The sequence below is a fragment of the Rutidosis leptorrhynchoides genome, chromosome 2, assembly GCF_046630445.1.
Source record: "Rutidosis leptorrhynchoides isolate AG116_Rl617_1_P2 chromosome 2, CSIRO_AGI_Rlap_v1, whole genome shotgun sequence".
Lineage (NCBI taxonomy): Eukaryota > Viridiplantae > Streptophyta > Magnoliopsida > Asterales > Asteraceae > Rutidosis > Rutidosis leptorrhynchoides.
Window position 1 is genome coordinate 533,131,405 of NC_092334.1, and position 20,594 is coordinate 533,151,998.

A 20,594-nucleotide genomic window follows, 5' to 3' on the forward strand; every position below is an offset into this window, starting at 1 on the left:
TTTACTTCTTTTGATTTGGTATTTATTTACGGTTTTACAGTTACCGGCACAACCACTATTCTTCCCCGTTGTTGTCTCCGGCGTAACCACCGTCACATGAATCTTTGTTTTCAGGATTGTTCTTTTATTTTTTATTATTGATTTTTGCTTTGTCAATCATTAATATTTATTACGACCTAAGGATTCATACTTTATAATACAGATGATTTTATGTGTTACAGTTCTGATACGAACAAAACGAAAATCTCATATTGCTGCAATATCACCGTCTTTCGGTTATTCAACATCAAAACATGTGTATTTATTCTATAGTTGATACTAATGATTTTTCAGGTTCATGAGCTTTTGTTAAAGGGAGTAAAAAAATATTTCAAATGGACTTTTAAATCTTGTTATTGGTCAATGCAATTTTACAAAGGATCATATGAACAAAAGGAGGTTACTCGATTACATTTCAGTTTTTGCTATTTGGTTTTGAAAGTCCACTGTTGAAAGATCTGTTATAGTTATCATTCATAATGTACAATTACTCATTTTAACTATATTTATTTTATGCTCATTTTAACTTAGTTTTTGCTTTGCTGTTCTTTGTAATTTTACCTGTGTACATACTTTAAGTGCTTCTATCTTCAATGGAAGACACTGCTGCTGCTTATTTGTTGGTTGAAACGGACTGTAGGATGATACATTTGATTTTTGGTCTCCATAGTATTATTTATGTTATCCATTTTATATCAACTTGGATGTATTAAGTTGGAACCTTTAATGATGATTTTTTTCAGGTAATGTGCATAATCCACAGTGATAAGTATGACATATATGTTTATGAAAGCATATATTAAAATAGGTAAAGTCTGAAGACATATCACAATTTATTCTTGGTTCCGTTTCATATGAGTTATGATAATTATATGCTTACTTTTTTAATTTCAACCCATTCATATTTTAAAACATATTAACATGACTTTACTGTTTTAGCCATTTGTGTTCAAGTGTTGTACTTTACATTATTAATATCTTACTTCTTACGTATTGCATTGCTTTGGATTTATTTAGAAGCGATCGAAGCTGTCCGAATGATGTAGGTGATGGAAGGTTATCGATTTATAGACTTTCATGCCTCGGAACGCGGTAGCCCTATTATTTTTGTATCCTTTCATGATGTAATTGAATACTGCAGGTGGACATCAAATTGGTTCCTGGATCTCATGCTGACGAAGAAACAGGTAACAGCTTATGCTATCAACAGTTACTAATTAATTAATCATGTGTTTATTATGGACGTTATTAGTAAACTTCAGCTGCAAACACCTCTTCATCCTGAAATATAAGAAGTCGTTGGTAGATCTGAAGTACTAAAGTACTTAAATATGAATGATGTTTATGTCGCCGCACATCGAATGACAAGGAAAGAGTAGCAGCTTCCATGGGAAATCCTACATTGCGTATTGTTTTGTAGTCAAGAAAAATTATTCAGTTTGCCTACAATAACGCACTATAATGTAAACTCCAACCCAGCGACAACATGCCAACAAAAGAGCGGCTGATATTGCTCAAAATATGTGACGACCCGGAAATTTTTGACCAAATTTAAACTTGATCTTTATATGTCTTCGACACGATAAGCAAAGCCTGTAAGATTGAATCTCAATATTTTTGAACTATTTACATGAAATTATTTGACCTTTGACTATTTCCGATAATTCACGAACAATTGTTGTAAATAAATATGTATGTATGTGTGTGTATATATATATATATATATATATATATATATATATATATATATAATAATTTGTAATTATAAAATATAAAAATTAATTATTAGAATTCAATATGGAAAATAAGGTATAAGATAAGCAAGTTGTTATTAAAATAAATCTATGTATAGATATATATGAATTCTATACATAGTTATTACATGTATATTGAGATATATATATATATATATATATATATATATATATATATATATATATATATATATATATATATATATATATATATATATATATATATATATATATATATATATATATATATATAAGTTATAAATATTATGTAATTATTAAATCTTACATAATTAATAATATGAAATATTAATATATTAGATATAATTACAAGTTAAAGATATAGTTACTATAACATTATTATTATTACTTCCATTATTATTAATACTAATATTAATATAAGTATTGATTATATTATTTCTGTTACTGTTACAATTGTAAATAATAAAATTCTAATAATTTTAGAATTATTAAAATAAAGATTATTAATATAAATATTATTATAAGAAAGATTGAAATTACAAATTAGTTATGACTTAAATAAATTATTAGTTGTTATCATTTTAAAAATTATCATTTTTATTGAAATTATTAATATAAAAATTATTATTACTAACATGGTTATTAAAAATTATCATTTAAAATTATTATTATCATTATTATTCTTTTATTATTAAAATTTTAATATTTTTATCATTAATATTATTATTTCAATTATTATTATTAATATTAGCATTTTAATTATTTGTATTATTATTATTATTATAAATATAATTACTAATTAATATTTATTAATTACGTAAAACAGATTGATAATTGGATCTGTTATCCATCTACATCGTTCTATATCTCCTTTCCTTTGTACGTGATTCTTTGTCGCCAATTAGCACTAGATAACAACAAGCATACTGCTCCAATGTGGAATTAAAATTCACATTATCGTTACATATTGATTATAGCTGCTGTTAATAGAAAATAAAAACAGAAAACGAAAACCATTTATCCCCTGTACTTGATCCATTTTTCCAAAAACCTCGATTACGAACTAAATTCAAAATCTGGAATTGCAGTCCTACTAGGAAGGATCCAAATAAGCTATCTGTAAGTTTTCATGTCCCAATTCTTTGAATTGATTGCGAATTTAGAAGTCAAAGGTTAATTTCAAAAAAAGTCAACAATTGTTCATCAATTAAATTTGAATTTTCTGTGATGATTCGAGTTAATCTAATGATTCCAATAGTTTCTATGAAGGATTTACAAACTCTTTTATGTTATAATCATAAGTCATAACGTGATCAAATTCGATATTCAATTTATTTTTTTATTATTACTGTCGCGACAGCAGATGCAGGTCATCTGTTTGATTTTTATTTTTCGCCTTCTAAAATAATACCAATAATTGATAAATGATATTAATTGTTATAATAAATTGTAGTATCAAAAATCTTTGACATGGAGATTGGAAAACTAGAATTGGTCGACTAGTTGGATCGAAGGAGAAGGAGGAAAAACAGAAACAGTTATATAGATTCAAGTTTAGTCAGTTATCAGAAAAACAATGATGGTCCGTTGGTTAAGTATGGTTACAGAGTAGCGAGAGGTCTCGGGTTCGAGTCCGGTCGGAGACAAATTCATTTTTAGTGAAGCTTTTAATGGGTATAATCTCTTATTTTTGTTCCTAATATTATTATTATTATTATTATTATTATTATTATTATTATTATTATTATTATTATTATTATTATTATTATTATTATTATTATTATTATTATTATAATAATAATAATAATAATAAACTTAAAAGTTTTAAAACTTACAAAAAATTAGTGGGAAGCCTAGAGACAATCTGGGCCCCCACACCTCTAGCAATAGCAAAACCTATCCTAGTAAAAATATGAGCAGCAGCACCGGCACCAATATCTTGCGCCATCGAACTCTTCTGAACCCGCTTAAGCAAAGAAACAGCCTCCTTCTCTAATTCCCCAAGGGAAGAAAATGAGAAAGGAATGAAACCATAACCAATCGCCTGACAGCAAGATTCATACTTGACCCGCTTCCGACGAGCCGCCTCAACCACAGCACGTCCAGGGACAAAGTCAGAAAGCCCAGACTGTGTCAAAGGAGAAGACCCTGTCAAGTCAACACAGACATCGCGACCACAATTCCAGGAATAAAGTAACACATCTGCAGGTCTGAGGGCCCTGTCATTCCCTCCAGACAACCCAATGTCAACCTCCTTTCTCGCAGAAATCCCAGATCGATAACAAACATCAACAAGGGAATCCCGAACAATATTATGTCGATGCTTAATACCCACCATACCAGCACAAGACACCGCGTGATCCCCGAAAATATCCCCAGTAAAAACCCTTGAACAGGCAGAGCATGCCGTCGAGATAGAGAACAATGGAACACCTAACCGGTAGCACAACACACATCGGTAAGTCTTTGCGTTCATCGTCTGACCTAACCCCAAAATAGGGACTGCCCTTAGCCAAGCAGAGGTGTGAACACCCTGCTGTGATTTCCATAAGGCCGATTGTCGGGGAGATAACGAAAAAGTGGATTCTGCAGAAGCGGTAACCTTTGTGAAATAAACATCTGCCAATTTCTTCATGAGTATTGGGGCAGCGACCTCACTCGGATTACCTAAAATATCAAACCCAACCGTATTATTAAACAGACCCAATGCATCTTCAAAAGCATGACCAAGACCAACAATACCCGCATGACGTAGGAGCTTGGTCTGCAACCCAGCAGTCTGTAACCGAGAAGCCAGAAAAGCATAATGACTAACATCTCCCGCCGAATAAACACCAAGCCCTCCAAAAGCAAATGGCAAGGTGGCAAGCCGCCACTGCCAATCACCAAACCCAGGCCCTGAAGCAGTAACAATACGCTCCAAGGAAGATCGAAGGGCTCCATCGAAAGCGCGTTGAGCCGCCTCTAATATACTAGGAGGACAAGTACGCAAGGTAAAGTAGAGTTTAGAAACTCCCGTACATGCCCTAAGCAACAACAACTCACACTGAGGATCATCAAGCTTAGCAACCTTATCCATAAGCGCAATGGACTTAGTCACCCTTTGCATCACCAGTTCACTACTAAAACCAGGATCGGAACTTGCGGGGGCCCCCAGCAACTTAACACCATTTAAAGGCCGAGCAATATTAGGAGGAAAGACACCTACTTGCCTGCTGCGAGGGTCCTCCGTAGGAGGAAAGACACCTACCTGTTTATTATTATTATTATTATTATTATTATTATTATTATTATTATTATTATTATTATTATTATTATTATTATTATTATTATTATCATCTTTATTATTATTATAATTATAATTATTATTGTTATTGTAAGTATTGTAATTATTATTAGTATAGTACAATTATTAGTATTAGCATTAATATCACAATCGTAATTATAAAGTATTACAACCGTTATTATTATTATTACTAATCGTATAAGTATTATTATTATTATTATTATTATTATTATTATTATTATTATTATTATTATTATTATTACTACTATTATTATTATTATTAAGATTAAGATTATTGTTATTATTGATATATTATCATTCTTAATAAGATTTCTATTAATATAAGTATCAGTATTAACATAAATATCATTCTTAACAATATCGTTATTATTATTAGTAATATCATTACTACAAATATTATTGTTATTATTAGTATTATTATTATTATAATATTATTGCTAGTATTATTATTATTATTATTATGATTTCAAGGTTATTAAACAGGTTAATAACACAAGTATATAATAAAAGTTGTTATATTAAAGATTATAGAAATTTGTTATAATTATATGAATACATGTAAAAATTATAATTTTGATACAAATTAAGGTAAATTAAGGTTATGAGAAGCCATAGTTATTAACTACGAAGATTATGATTATTATGACCATGAAAATAAAGGTTTTTATAATATTATTAAGATTAAATATAGAAATCTTGATATAAATATTATTATGAAAATGACTAGAATTTTAATCAAAATAAGATTTAATGGAATTAGTAAAATTATTATAACTATTCTTATCATATTTATTATAATTAGTATTATTATTATTATTGATATCATTATTTTTATTAACATTATTATTATCACTTTTATCATTATTATTATAAAATATCATTATTATTACTAATATTAATGTTATCATAATTAACAATTTAACAAACAAATAGAAATATACTTTATACACATACTTAAACTATATTAATATCTTATTTATTAAAATATATAAAATGAATAAACCTAATTAAATAATGAAATATATAAGTATTAATATAAAAAACTATATCACTAATAATAATATATATATTTGTTCGATTACAAGTATATGTTTTAATATATATATGAATGATATAAGTTCGTGAATCCGAGGCCAACCCTACACTTGTTCAATGCCGTCATATGTATTTTTACAACAAAATACAGTGTAGTGAGTTTCATTTGCTCCCTTTTTAAATGCTTTTGCAATATATATTTTTGGGACTGAGAATACATGCGCTGCTTTTATAAATGTTTTACGAAATTGACACAAGTAATCGAAACTACATTCTATGGTTGGATTATCGAATCGAATGGTAATCTAAGAATTAGGGAACAGAAATCCTAATTGACGCGAATCCTAAAGATAGATCTATTGAGCCTAACAAACCCCATACGGGTTACAGATGCTTTAGTACTTCGATTTTATCATGTCCGATGAGAGTCCCGGAATGATGGGGATATTCTAGACGCGTTTTGTTAATGTCGATTACCAGGTGTTCACCATATGAATGATTTTTATCTCTATGCAGTTTATGCGAAATGCCTGATATGAGATGGATTTTTAATTCGCGGGTTACGCGTGTTATTATGTACTCGGGTTACATGTACAATTAAATATCTGAGATCTTGTGGTCTATTAAAATGATAAAAATGAATGATTATGATAAACTAATGAACTCACCAACCTTTTGGTTGACACTTTAAAACATGTTTATTCTCAGGTATTAAAGAAATCTTCCGCTGTGCATTTGCTCATTTTAGAGATATTACTTGGAGTCATTCATGACATATTTCAAAAGACGTTGCATTCGAGTCGTTGAGTTCATCAAGATTATTATTAAGTCAATTATAGTTGGATATATTATGAAATGGTATGCATGCCGTCAACTTTCGATGTAATGAAAGATTGTCTTTTCAAAAACGAATGCAATGTTTGTAAAATGTATCATATAGAGGTCAAGTACCTTGCGATGTAACTAAATGTAATGTATTCGTCCAGATGGATTAGGACGGGTCATTAGAAAATATACATATTTATCTTCGCAATATATCCCTACTTTCGTGGCATTTCGATACGGGTTGTGATGATTAGTTAGCAGTTTGTGGTATTTAGTCGTTTCGGGACAAAAGTGGCCTAAAAGTTCATATTGATGCTAAGGAATCAACCCTTGGACCAAAGGAATGAACCTAGTGAAGTTTTGGAGTGAAAATGAAGTTCCAGGGTCAAAAGCGGCGCTCCTATGTGCTAAAACGTGTATTAAAAAGTCAGTGACCAAAAGCGGCGCTCTCAGCCTCAAAAGCGGCACTTTCAGGTCAAAAGCGGCGCTCCTGGTCTATTGCGGTGCACCCAAAACTACCCCTATTGTGGCGCTCCTGAAGCTGATTCAGCCGACCTATAAAAGCAAATTTGGGGTTTTTGAGTGAGAGAGCTGGTTCCTTAGGCCGTTTTGGAGCCCTAAAAGGGTTCCAATCATGATTCCATCAAGATGAAGTCCAATTCCATGCTCCCAACTCCAATTCCATGAAGATTAGTGATAGATTCATATCATCTATTCTCCATTTTAGTGTTTCTTCTCCATTTTGGGTTATAATCTCCACTCTACTTTACTCATTTTGCACTTATTAGTTGTAATCTTTGTTTTTCTTCATCTAGCTTTGAATTAATTACTTGTAATCACTCAAGATGATGTTTATTGATGTTTTTATGCTTATTGCTAGTGTAATCTTTGCTATGTTTGGCTAAACCACTTATGTTTGCTTATCTATGAATCTTTAATGCATAAGATATGCCCTTAATCAATTGATTATTGTTGTTTGAATGAATTACATGATCATGTGTTGTTGAGTTGGCTAAAGATCCATTACTATGAGTTTGTTTTAGGCTTAACTTTGATTACATATGTTGTGTAGCTCTCTTAGTGATTTGAGAAGTGAATCAATATGTGCTTCAACACCTTAGGTGATCTAGAGAACTAGTTTAGGAATTGCAAGTGATTGTGTTCTTGATCTAGGTTGGTTTTCAATTGGCCTTTAGTCAACATAGTAGTGCCGATTATCTTAAGTGATTTCGATAGTTGGGGGGTTTTAAGTGATTTTAACCCAAGCTCAATCTCAATGACCAAATCATGCTTAACTCGATCTTAGGATACAATGCTTATGTAAATTCGCGGAGTGTTATTTGATTTGAGGTTTAGTAGTGATGCTAAACATTTAATAGTTCAATAACTAGTGCGATAGCAATTTGGGTAAAATGGGTCTATCCAAGCATATAGAGGATTAGGTAAGTGAACACTACTTAGTTAATTGGTTTAAGTTCTTAATATTTTGTTACTCGTTACTTGTTACTAGTCTTATTTGCTAAGTTTAAGTTTGATTAGTTGCGCACATTTTAGTTGTTAATTACAATCAATCAAAACCCCCTAATCAAACAAACCCTAGGACAATTAATAGTTTCAATTATTCGACTTACACTGCTCTCTTGGGACGAACTTGAAATGAATACTTACATTAAAGCACTATAATGATCGGGTTCTAAGTGCTCGTTAGTTGTGTGTGCTTATTTGTAATATTTGAATCTTGTATAAATTTAGAGGGTAAAAGATGTATTGTCATGTACGCATCAACACTTTCTTGGCGCCGCTGCCGGGGAGCGGTTAGCTAAGTTGGGTAGTTGGTTTAAATTTTTAGTTGTTCGATCCTTTTGTAAGAATTTCATTCTTGCAAAAGTTACTTTTAGTTTATATTTGCTTGTATTCGAAAAACGTTTCTTTGTTTGTTTGTGGTGTGATTAAGCTAGATGGTGGAGTATGATGCTTTGTGTGACTACTTGATATCAAAAATTGCGAATTATGATCAACAATTGATGGAATACTCAAGTCACATGGATATGAATAATGGTTATTTGGGCATGAATGATGACAATGGTTATTTGGGCAACAATGGTGATTATTTGGGTATAAATGATGGTTATGGGTATATGAATGATGGTTACATGGGTATGAATGACAACGGTTATATGAATTCTTCGCAAGCTAATGTTAAGCCGAATGCTTATGTTGGTGCCTATGATGGTTATTATGATGATGGAGGTTATGATAATGGTTAGGCCACTCTCTATCATAACTAAACTATTCATCCTCTTAACCTTCCACATCATCGCCACATCAACACCAATATTCTATAACTAACCCATAACTAAACACTCCCTATCATGCCTAAAATAATAACCCTCTTAATATACAAAGTACAAGCAATAAAGCATTAAGTCCAAACAATAAAAAATCATTGGGACCCACAAATCTATAACTAAACCTCATACTTCCATTAAATCCATGGTGAAAGCGGATAACTAAAGCGGGTAACTAGTTCGTGCCTATGGTTAGTTACGGGTAATGACGGGTAATGAGCGGGTAACTAACGGATAACTAGCTGTAGGGAGTGGTCTTATATGAATGATTTGTTCCCGCGGATTAACCTTGTGATTATGGTCCCATTTCTAATTTTGACTCTCTTGGTCAACCAATGGACTATTTTTATGAGGGAGATGACTCGACATGGGATTCTCCTCAATTTCAATTTCAAAATCAACAACAAGAGGAGATTGATCCGAATTTACTAGAGTTATTCTCAAACGTTGTGAGAACCCACCTTAACCGTATGAAGGCTCTAGTTCAAGAAAGAAGAGATTTGAGAGAAATGTTAGAAATTCAACACGCTTCATTTCAAAGCTTAGAGAAAACCGTGTGTTCCATGCTCCCTTTACTTGAAGATTTTGTACCCACTACCATTTCACCACCCATCTCACCCGTAGTCTCTACTTCTTGTTCAAGAAATTGGGTCTTTTATGATGATGATGATGATGATGATGATGATGAAGATGATGATAGCTTTTATGCCAAGGCCGAAGTAGTAGAGATTGCACAAGTACCTGAGTCTTTGATAACCAATGATGTAGATGAGAGTGAAGATGATGAAGAGGATGAAGATTGTAAGGATGATGAATATGATGAAGATGATGAAAGTGACGAGGAAGATGACGAATTGATTGAAGCTTTACCAACACCCAATGTTTTTAAAGTCTATGATGATCCACTCGGGGTTGGTGAAGATGTTTGTGATAAGGATAATGATGAAGGTGAAGATGATGGAAAAGAGTATAATGAAGAAGTTAGTGAGAGTGATGAGGAAGATGATGAAGTGAGTGAAACTTTGCCAACACCCAACGTTTTTACAATCCATGATAATCTACTTGGTGATGGAAAGTATGATAGTGAAGATGATAATGATGAAGGAGATGAGGTTGAGAATATCATACCCGAAATTTTCAAAGTGTATAACAATCATTTCTGTAGTGACCCGAACTTTTCCATGTTTATATACTTATATATTAAATGAGATTGATATTTACATGATTAAATGTTTCCAACATGATAAGCAATCAAACTTGTTAAGACTTGATTATTTGAAATGAGTTTCATATAGACAATTGACCACCCAAGTTGACTGGCGATTCACGAACGTTAAAAACTTGTAAAAACTACATGGTGTTATATAAATGGATATATATATATGGCTAACATGAGATTATGATAAATAAGTATCTCCATAAATATGTTAACAATGAGTTATATATGATGTTATGCGAGGTGTATATGAAATAGCTTATATTTTACAACGAAATACTATTAAATACGATACAATTTTACACAAGATATTTATTTATTTATAGAATGGATATACTTAAACCTTGCTACAACACTTATAGGCAGTGTACCTAATCGTACAGTAGTGTAGTTTTTAGTAAGTCCGGTTCGTTCCACAGGGAAATCTTTTAAACAAAGCTTAACGCTATATTAGTTTTATTTTATAAAAATACAAATATATATAAGTAATATTATTATTATAAAAAGGGGGTTTTTACCATTTAATGACTGGTTTGTCGATTTTTAAAACTTTAGTCGCAGTTAAAACCTAATGTAAAATATTAAATAAATAAAAGACTTAATTTAAAGCATAAAGTAAATAACGATAATAAAATTACAATAAATAAAAGTGCGATAAAATAAAATTGCGATAATTAAAAAGTACGATAATTAAAAGTGCAATTAAATATAATGACAATAAATAAAAGTGCGATAATTAGAAGTGCAATTAAATATGAAAATAAAGGAATTATGCTTATTTAAACTTCCGTAATCATGATGTTTGACGAGTTGATGTTAGTTTATTGCCCATGGGTTAATTGTCCTTTGTCCTGGATTATTTAATATGTTCGTCTGGTTTTTGTCCATAACAGTCCATCAGTCATAAATATAAAGTGCGAGTGTCCTCGTCAAATTATCCTTATACCCGAAGTCAAATATTCCAACTAATTGGAGACTTAAACTGTAACAAGGTCTTAATACTTTGTTTAATAATTACACCAGGTTATCGACTGCGTGTAACCCAAGGTTTTAATACTTTGTTATCAATTATGTCAAGTGTCCTTGTACATAATTTCACCCCTGTTTTAATAATTCCATAGACTATTAATCCATTCCCATGTCCGGTTAAATGAACGATTATTCGTACTTATAAATATTCCGCCCATCGTGTCTGTAGTGACCCGACCAAATCGTCATTGATGGCGCCGACTACTTAGGTCCCGTTACGTGGTCGTAGTCCCTATATGAGACTCGTTTGACCAAAATTATGTCGCATTCTTTTGAAACGTATCATGCTTGCAAAGTTTAGTTTACAAAACCTTTCGACGACAAGTTTAAGTTTACAAGAGTATAAAGTATAAATGAAATAACTTGCGACATAATTAGTTTAAAATCGCGGTTGCTATAAATAGCGTAAGTATGTAAACAATATGTTTGAATCCAAAGGTACTATCACTAGCGTATGTATGTATGTATGCTTGACCCCAAGCAAGAAATCAGAGTGTATGCATGCATGCATGCTTGACTCCAAGCAAGTATGAGTGTACGCGGGAGCATGTATCAAATAGCCAAGTATGAACCTGAGAAACATATAGAAAACTGTCAACGAAAAACGTTGGTGAAATCATAGATGTAGTAATAAACGTTATTTTTGAACCACAAGATTTAGTATCTCCATAAAATTGATCATCCAAAAGTTGCATTCCAAAAGTTTGTTCGCGAGCACCCAATTATCAATGCTTAACGTTCCTTCCATAGAACCCCATCACAATAGTGTTAGAACATACACTGTTTCTCGAAAATATATTTCATTCGTAAACGGTAGCGAACCGTTTGAATGAGGGTTTGTCAAACCCATATGGATCCATACAACATAAGTTCTCGCTTACACCCGGCAAGTGTAACTAATGATAATCGAATTGAGGATTTTGTTCTAAACTCACTGTAGAATGTTTGTTTCATCGGACTTGTGTTCAAAACATAAAAGTAAGTAGTACAAGATGTAACAAAGTATATGTTTCTCAGCCCAAGATTTAAAAGTATAAAAATTGTTGAAAAGGTGGGACTATGATCTCACCTCGAGTGCACGAGTATAAAAGTACTTCACAAAGTAAATGTGTGCATGATAGTTGCTTATCCTTGACCTAAACAAATAAGTTGTATAAATTAACCGGTTACGACACAAGGTCGGGTGAAATGTGTTCAATTAGTCCTATGGCTCGTTACGACTCGATTATGTAGCATGTGAATCAATTTGTCAAGTTTCATGCAAGATACAAGTATAGAAACAAGTTAGGAAGATTGCACAATCATTTGGTTAAGTTTGACAAAAAGTCGAACTTCGGTCGGTCAAAGTCAACGAAAAGTCAACACGTTCGGGTCGGGTCCCGAACTATTTTTCTGAGGTAATTAATCATATATGAGCATGTTAGAACAAGTTACATGTGAATCGGAGGTGCGTAGCATAGCAAACATTATTCGAAAATCGACAAAGTTGGACAGACCACTTTGGCGCGCCGCGCGGGTATATGGCGCGCCGCGCCATTACCTGTGCAGAGAATTCTGGCAGTTTAAGTTTTATGCACGAACCTAACTTCAACCAATCACCATATATGACCCGCAAACAACCAAAGCATGTATCTTATATCATCAGAAAGGTATTTTGACAAGGAATACAACTAACCACTTTTCATCAAGCAAAAACATCATTTACAATAGCCGAAATCACGTCAAGTGGTCATTAAATGTTCAAAACCATCGTTCCAAGTTTACAAAACGCATTTTAAGATTCGGGAATGCAATTCACACATATGATATGCCGTTTTGAAGGTAATGAAACATACAATACAACTAATCACTAACTAATAACATTTCATGGCATTCAAAGCATCAAAATTTCCTTTTAGAGTTCATCAAACCCTAATCAAGAATCACAAAACCAATAATCATGTTAATGATGTTTTTCCAAATCAACCTACACATCAAATTGATGCTAAAGATGCTAGTAACACTTTTAAAACATAAACTCTAACAATTTAACAACATTAACTCATCCAAAATCAAGGATTTAGCACACCCATTTTACTCAAAACAACGAATCGAGCAAACAAAACATATATTCATGTTATACACGAGCCATAGACACTAACTAACACCATTTCAAGTCAAAAACACGAATTTAGAGAAATCTAGAGTTTTTAGAAACTTTACCCCAAGCTATGAAATTGGTACCAAATCGAAGAGGATGAAGAGAGGATCACGAAAATGTAATTTGTTTTGATGTTTGCTTCTCCAATCGGATTTAGATGATGAATTTGTGAGTTGGGTGTTTGAGTTCATGAAAGGGAAGTAGAGAGAAAAGAGGAAGAAGGTGGGAGGTGAAATGAATGGATGGATAAGGTGGGTTGACTAGTTGACCAAGTCAAATAGTTTGCCCACTTGGCAACCTCGGTCCCTCAAGTTTCAAAGCGGGTGCGAGAATTAACCAAACGAATATTTTAAAAACGCTCGAGTAAACTAGTGATGTTATAATTAAATAACGGGAAAATTAAGAACGTTGGTCAACGGAAACTATGAATTTAAATAACGAAAGGTATTATTTAAAAAAAAGATAGTGTTAAAAATAAATTTAACGGAAAAACGCGGGATGTTACATTACCTACACCTTAAAAGAAATTTCGTCCCTAAATTTAGTTGGAAGTAGTAGTCGTTGTTTCTTCTTCGAGATCTTGCGTTGTCGGTTCTACGAATAAGTGAAGGTACTCCCTCGGGTATTTCAACGAACTTCGACAGTCGCGATTTTACGTTGGTTTAAAGTTTGGTTCCACGATTTATAGTTTCACCAACGTTACCTCCTTGGAAGTGAGGTTTATCGTTGATAGTAAGTTCATCGAAGAGGATAACAAGTTCTTGTCTCGCAAGACACGCCTTTAAGTTTGATACACAGAATGTAGGATGAACGGAATTTGTTTGAGTCGGAAGTTCGAAGCGGTAAGCAACGGGCACAACACGCCCCAAGATTTCAAAAAAAAGGACTAAAAATATCGCGGATTTAGCTTTCTACGTTTTCGAAACGGACTACACCTTTTCAAGGTGCGACTTTTAACGTTACGCGGTTTCCCACTTGGAATTCGAGAGGTTTAAGTTTAACATTTGTATGGCTCTTTTGGCGACTATGGGCCGTCTTGAGCCTTTCTTGGAATTGAAAATTTTTCCGGTTGTTTCATGAATGATTTCGGGTCCGGTAGTTCGCTTGTCACCTACTTCGGTTCAACAATTTAAGAAAACGACAATTACGGCTATACGGGTCCTCGAGAAGTGTGACGTTAAGACTTGAATGATAACCATCGTTGTAAGAGAATTTGACTAAAGGCAAGTACTTTTCTCAAGTAAATTTGAAGTCGATAACACGAACTCGTATTATGGTTTCCAAAGTTTGAATCATATGTTTGCTCGGTCCGTCGGGTTGTGGTTGATGTGTTGTACTCATGTTTAAGCGTGGTCCCGAGGCTTTTTGTAAGGCACTCCGAAATCTAGAAGTGAAATGAGAATCTCAATCCAAAACGAGGTACATTTCTTTAAGGTATATTTGAAAAAGTTTGTTAGGACTTGAAAAAGTTAGATAGAACAAGTTTCTCAAGAAATTCGCACCGCGGAAGATTTATCGATTTTCGAAAATGTTCGTTAGGACTATTCACCCTCGTGGCGAATGCTTGTATAGTGTGAAGAGTCTCTCTCTCCATTGAGAATTTAGGTAGAAGGTTTCTTTATACGAAAGTACGAGTGTAATGCGGGAGAAGTTTCCGCCTCGATATGAGCATAACAAGCATATCGTAGTTCGTCGATAAAACTGTGTGAAAACGAGATAGTATACACGTGTAACATATGTTTGAAAATGAAAGATTTTATCATTCCTTCGGAAGCATGGGTATGGTTCGACAATAATCGAAGATGTGTCCCTGGTATGGTTGTTATCAACATTCTCGGAGTTTTTGGATATTCAAACAAGAAAAATGAAGTCATGTACATGGCACATGGTGGTGATTAGGTTGATCGAGTCCAATCACCATCACGAGTCATTAGAACTTTGGTATGACTTACCGTAATATAACCACGTTGATCGAGTGTCGTTATATTACGATAACTCATACCTCCATTCCCACATCACTCCATAACATCAAGTTCGTGTAACTGTGAAGATCTAGAATGAACAAAGTTAGAATGAACAAAGTGTAACGACGTCTCAAACGTGACTCGTATTAAATCGAAAGAATTTCTGCAACTCTAAAGAAGCGTTCCCCGAGGGAAGTGTGATGACCCAGAAATTTCGACTAAATTTAAACTTAATCTTTGTATGATTAACATTTTCGACACGATAAGCAAAGTCTGTAAAACTGAATCTCAAAAATTTTGAATTACTTTTATATATTTAAATACCCTTCGGTTGTTTTCGACGATTCGCGAACAATTATATGTAAATAGATACATATATACTATAACATGAAAAGGTAACAATGTATTAATTGTTTGATACCGTACATTAAACTTATTGGTTTAAATATCTATTTGAATGTATATGATAAGTTGAAATATTTATTATTAAAATTTATTTATAAATAACTTCCAATGTGTATTTAAAAACTGATTTATGTATATTAAAAAGATATATACATATATATAATAAACGATAGTAACATTCGTTTATTGATTCAATTGATATTTAGATAAGTTAACTAAAGCGTTTAAGATAAACCAGTTAAGCACTAATTTGCTACAGTGTTTTCAAATTGCCACATTACTCAAAATGCTACAGTGTTTTTGAAAATCACTATTTGCTACAGTGAAATTGACTTGCTACAGTGAATTTGCTACAGTGAAATTGACTTTGCTACAGTAAAACACTATTTCAAAATGAAAATGTATATATTATATATATATTAACAAATAGCGAGGCGATGATTTATAGAAGTAAATGACCAAAACATTTGAAAGTTTAAGTTATACTATGAGTGGTATAGTTTATGAATAATTTAAGGCTATATTTTGACAAAGGTACGTGACACGAAACGTAAAATGCAAGTGTTCTAAAGGTACGAAAGGACATTCGAAAAACCAGAACCGGGACATAAGTCGAGTGATGACGTATGACTTATCGAAACAAAAATTACAAGTCAACTATGCACGTGAATTTAATATAATATATAATTAATTATATAAATTATATATATTATATTTATATTAATTTAATATTATGTCGACAAACAAGAAAACAAAAATTTGTGAGCTGGAATCTGAGGCCATGCGATCGCATGGCCACAAGCCTATAAATCCATGCGATCGCATGGAGGCAAAAGTCTGGCCTGATGCTATAAAATGGCATTTTGCTCGACACATTAACACACACACATGCATATTACTCCATATTTATTTTATTATTATTATTATTATTATTATTATTATTATTATTATTATTATTATTATTATTATTAATCTTATTATTATTATTAATTAGTATTATACATAAAATACTACGACGAGGTTATGAGCTTGTCACTTTCAAAATGGTTTCCAAGCGAGCTAGAGCTAAGAAAATTATGGGTTATTGCCAAGAAAATTATGGGTAATGTTCGGGGATATTTTTGTGAATCAAACCTCTTGTTTATCATCTCCGATGCGTCTACATCCTTTCCTACAATATTGTATATCAATATTAAACAGTGAGTTTCATTTGCCTTTTTACCCTTTATATTTTTGGGCTGAGAATACATGCACTTTATTTTAAACGTAATGGATATAAGTACATACTAAATTCTACACTGAGTTTGAACCAAAAATCCCTTAGCTTTGGTAACTGTTAACTGCCAGTTATAAGAACTGGTGGGCGCGAGTAGTAGTATATGGATCCATAGGGCTTGATATCCCCGTCCGAGCTAGAGCACTAGCCTTTTAACGGACGTATGCTATTTGAGAAGCGTACACGTTGGTTTGCGTGTATTATTAAGATGATTATACAAAGGGTATAAATTATATAAACGTTAAAGTTTAGTTACCAGGGTGCTCAATTTTGTAGAACCGATTGATAAACGTTTTGGTTGAAACAACTGAAATATTGTGATCCACCTTTTATGTAAAACCTATTGATAAACGTATTGAATAAAACAACTGAACTTTTGTAATCCACATTGATATACGGATTATGTGTAATATTAAAACTATGAACTCACCAACCTTTGTGTTGACACTTGAAGCATGTTTATTCTCAGGATTCTAGAAGTCTTCCGCTGTTTGCTTATACGTGATACAAGATATGTGCTTGGAGTTATACATGCTATATACAAGAAACTTGCATTCACCAAACCATTACCATGTATCTTATTTTGACTGTATTGTCAACAGATGTATTATTGTAAACCATTTAAATGGTGATTGTCTATACGTAGGAATTATCAGATGTTAAAAACCTGGAATTTATATATTCATTTATGAAATACCTTTTCAAACGAATACAATGTTACAAAATGTATCACATAGAGGTCAAATACCTCGCAATGAAATCAATGAATGACGTGTTCATCCATATGGATTTGGAGCGATCGTCACAGGAAGTGTATAAATGTTTGTTCACGTCAAAGCGGTTCGAGTCAGACAATAATGTATTCAGGTATGAAAAGAGTAACGAGTCATGATAATGAGTAGCACGCAACCGTAGTGATAAATGTTGATGACGATACTCACCTAGAGTAGTGATGGTAGTAACACCAAAAAGTAGATAGCAAGAAACACCAGTGGGAAACCGATAGTAAGTTGAAACGGTGGCAAATAACAATCCGGGAGACAGAGTTCCCGAACAAGTGTGACTAATGAAGTCATCGTCATCCATACGTGTATGAATCTTGAATTTACGTGTGTTACCAGAAAGTGGCAGAATACGGATTCGTATGATGAAAGCTTGGTACCATCAAGAAGTTTGCCTAAGAATGATTCAAGTATAATGCACAAGTAGTCAAGTAAGTGCTATCTATAGCAAATGTGTAGTGACCCGAACTTTTCCATGTTTATATATATTAATTGAGATTGATATTTACATGATTAAATGTTTCCAACATATTAAGCAATCAAACTTGTTAAGACTTGATTAATTGAAATATGTTTCATATAGACAATTGACCACCCAAGTTGACCGGTGATTCACGAACGTTAAAACTTGTAAAAACTATATGATGACATATATATGGATATATATATATATAGTTAACATGATACTATGATAAGTAAACATATCATTAAGTATATTAACAATGAACTACATATGTAAAAACAAGACTACTAACTTAATGATTTTTAAACGAGACATATATGTAACGATTATCGTTGTAAAGACATTTAATGTATATATATCATATTAAGAGATATTCATACATGATAATATCATGATAATATAATAATTTAAAATCTCATTTGATATTATAAACATGGGGTTAACAACATTTAACAAGATCGTTAACCTAAAGGTTTCAAAACAACACTTACATGTAACGACTAACGATGACTTAACGACTCAGTTAAAATGTATATACATGTAGTGTTTTAATATGTATTTATACACTTTTGAAAGACTTCAATACACTTATCAAAATACTTCTACTTAACAAAAATGCTTACAATTACATCCTCGTTCAGTTTCATCAACAATTCTACTCGTATGCACCCGTATTCGTACTCGTACAATACACAGCTTTTAGATGTATGTACTATTGGTATATACACTCCAATGATCAGCTCTTAGCAGCCCATGTGAGTCACCTAACACATGTGGGAACCATCATTTGGCAACTAGCATGAAATATCTCATAAAATTACAAAAATATGAGTAATCATTCATGACTTATTTACATGAAAACAAAATTACATATCCTTTATATCTAATCCATACACCAACGACCAAAAACACCTACAAACACTTTCATTCTTCAATTTTCTTCATCTAATTGATCTCTCTCAAGTTCTATCTTCAAGTTCTAAGTGTTCTTCAAAAATTCCAAAAGTTCTAGTTACATAAAATCAAGAATACTTTCAAGTTTGCTAGCTCACTTCCAATCTTGTAAGGTGATCATCCAACCTTAAGAAATCTTTGTTTCTTACAGTAGGTTATCATTCTAATACAAGGTAATAATCATATTCAAACTTTGGTTCAATTTCTATAACTATAACAATCTTATTTCAAGTGATGATCTTACTTGAACTTGTTTTCGTGTCATGATTCTGCTTCAAGAACTTCGAGCCATCCAAGGATCCGTTGAAGCTAGATCCATTTTTCTCTTTTCCAGTAGGTTTATCTAAGGAACTTAAGGTAGTAATGATGTTCATAACATCATTCGATTCATACATATAAAGCTATCTTATTCGAAGGTTTAAACTTGTAATCACTAGAACATAGTTTAGTTAATTCTAAACTTGTTCGCAAACAAAAGTTAATCCTTCTAACTTGACTTTTAAAATCAATTAAACACATGTTCTATATCTATATGATATGCTAACTTAATGATTTAAAACCTGGAAACACGAAAAACACCGTAAAATCGGATTTACGCCGTCGTAGTAACACCACGGGCTGTTTTGGGTTAGTTAATTAAAAACTATGATAAACTTTGATTTAAAAGTTGTTATTCTGAGAAAATGATTTTTATTATGAACATGAAACTATATCCAAAAATTATGGTTAAACTAAAAGTGGAAGTATGTTTTCTAAAATGGTCATCTAGACGTCGTTCTTTCGACTGAAATGACTACCTTTACAAAAACGACTTGTAACTTATTTTTCCGACTATAAACCTATATTTTTTCTGTTTAGATTCATAAAATAGAGTTCAATATGAAACCATAGCAATTTGATTCACTCAAAACGGATTTAAAATGAAGAAGTTATGGGTAAAACAAGATTGGATAATTTTTCTCATTTTAGCTACGTGAAAATTGGTAACAAATCTATTCCAACCATAACTTAATCAACTTGTATTGTATATTATGTAATCTTGAGATACCATAGACACGTATACAATGTTTCGACCGAT

The 20,594-nt window shown here is 32.2% G+C and overlaps 1 protein-coding gene across 1 annotated transcript; it reads right to left on the bottom strand.

Annotated features, from left to right (window-relative positions):
- Window positions 1-1,287: 1,287 nt before the first annotated feature.
- LOC139889616 (uncharacterized) lies at window positions 1,288-4,930 on the bottom strand. Its single transcript, XM_071872557.1, has 3 exons — window positions 4,515-4,930; window positions 4,257-4,439; window positions 1,288-1,436 (listed from the first exon to the last, which is right to left on the bottom strand). The coding sequence occupies exons 1-3, from the start codon at window positions 4,879-4,881 to the stop codon at window positions 1,288-1,290; spliced, it is 699 nt and encodes a 232-aa protein (XP_071728658.1). The 5' UTR covers window positions 4,882-4,930.
- Window positions 4,931-20,594: the final 15,664 nt, after the last annotated feature.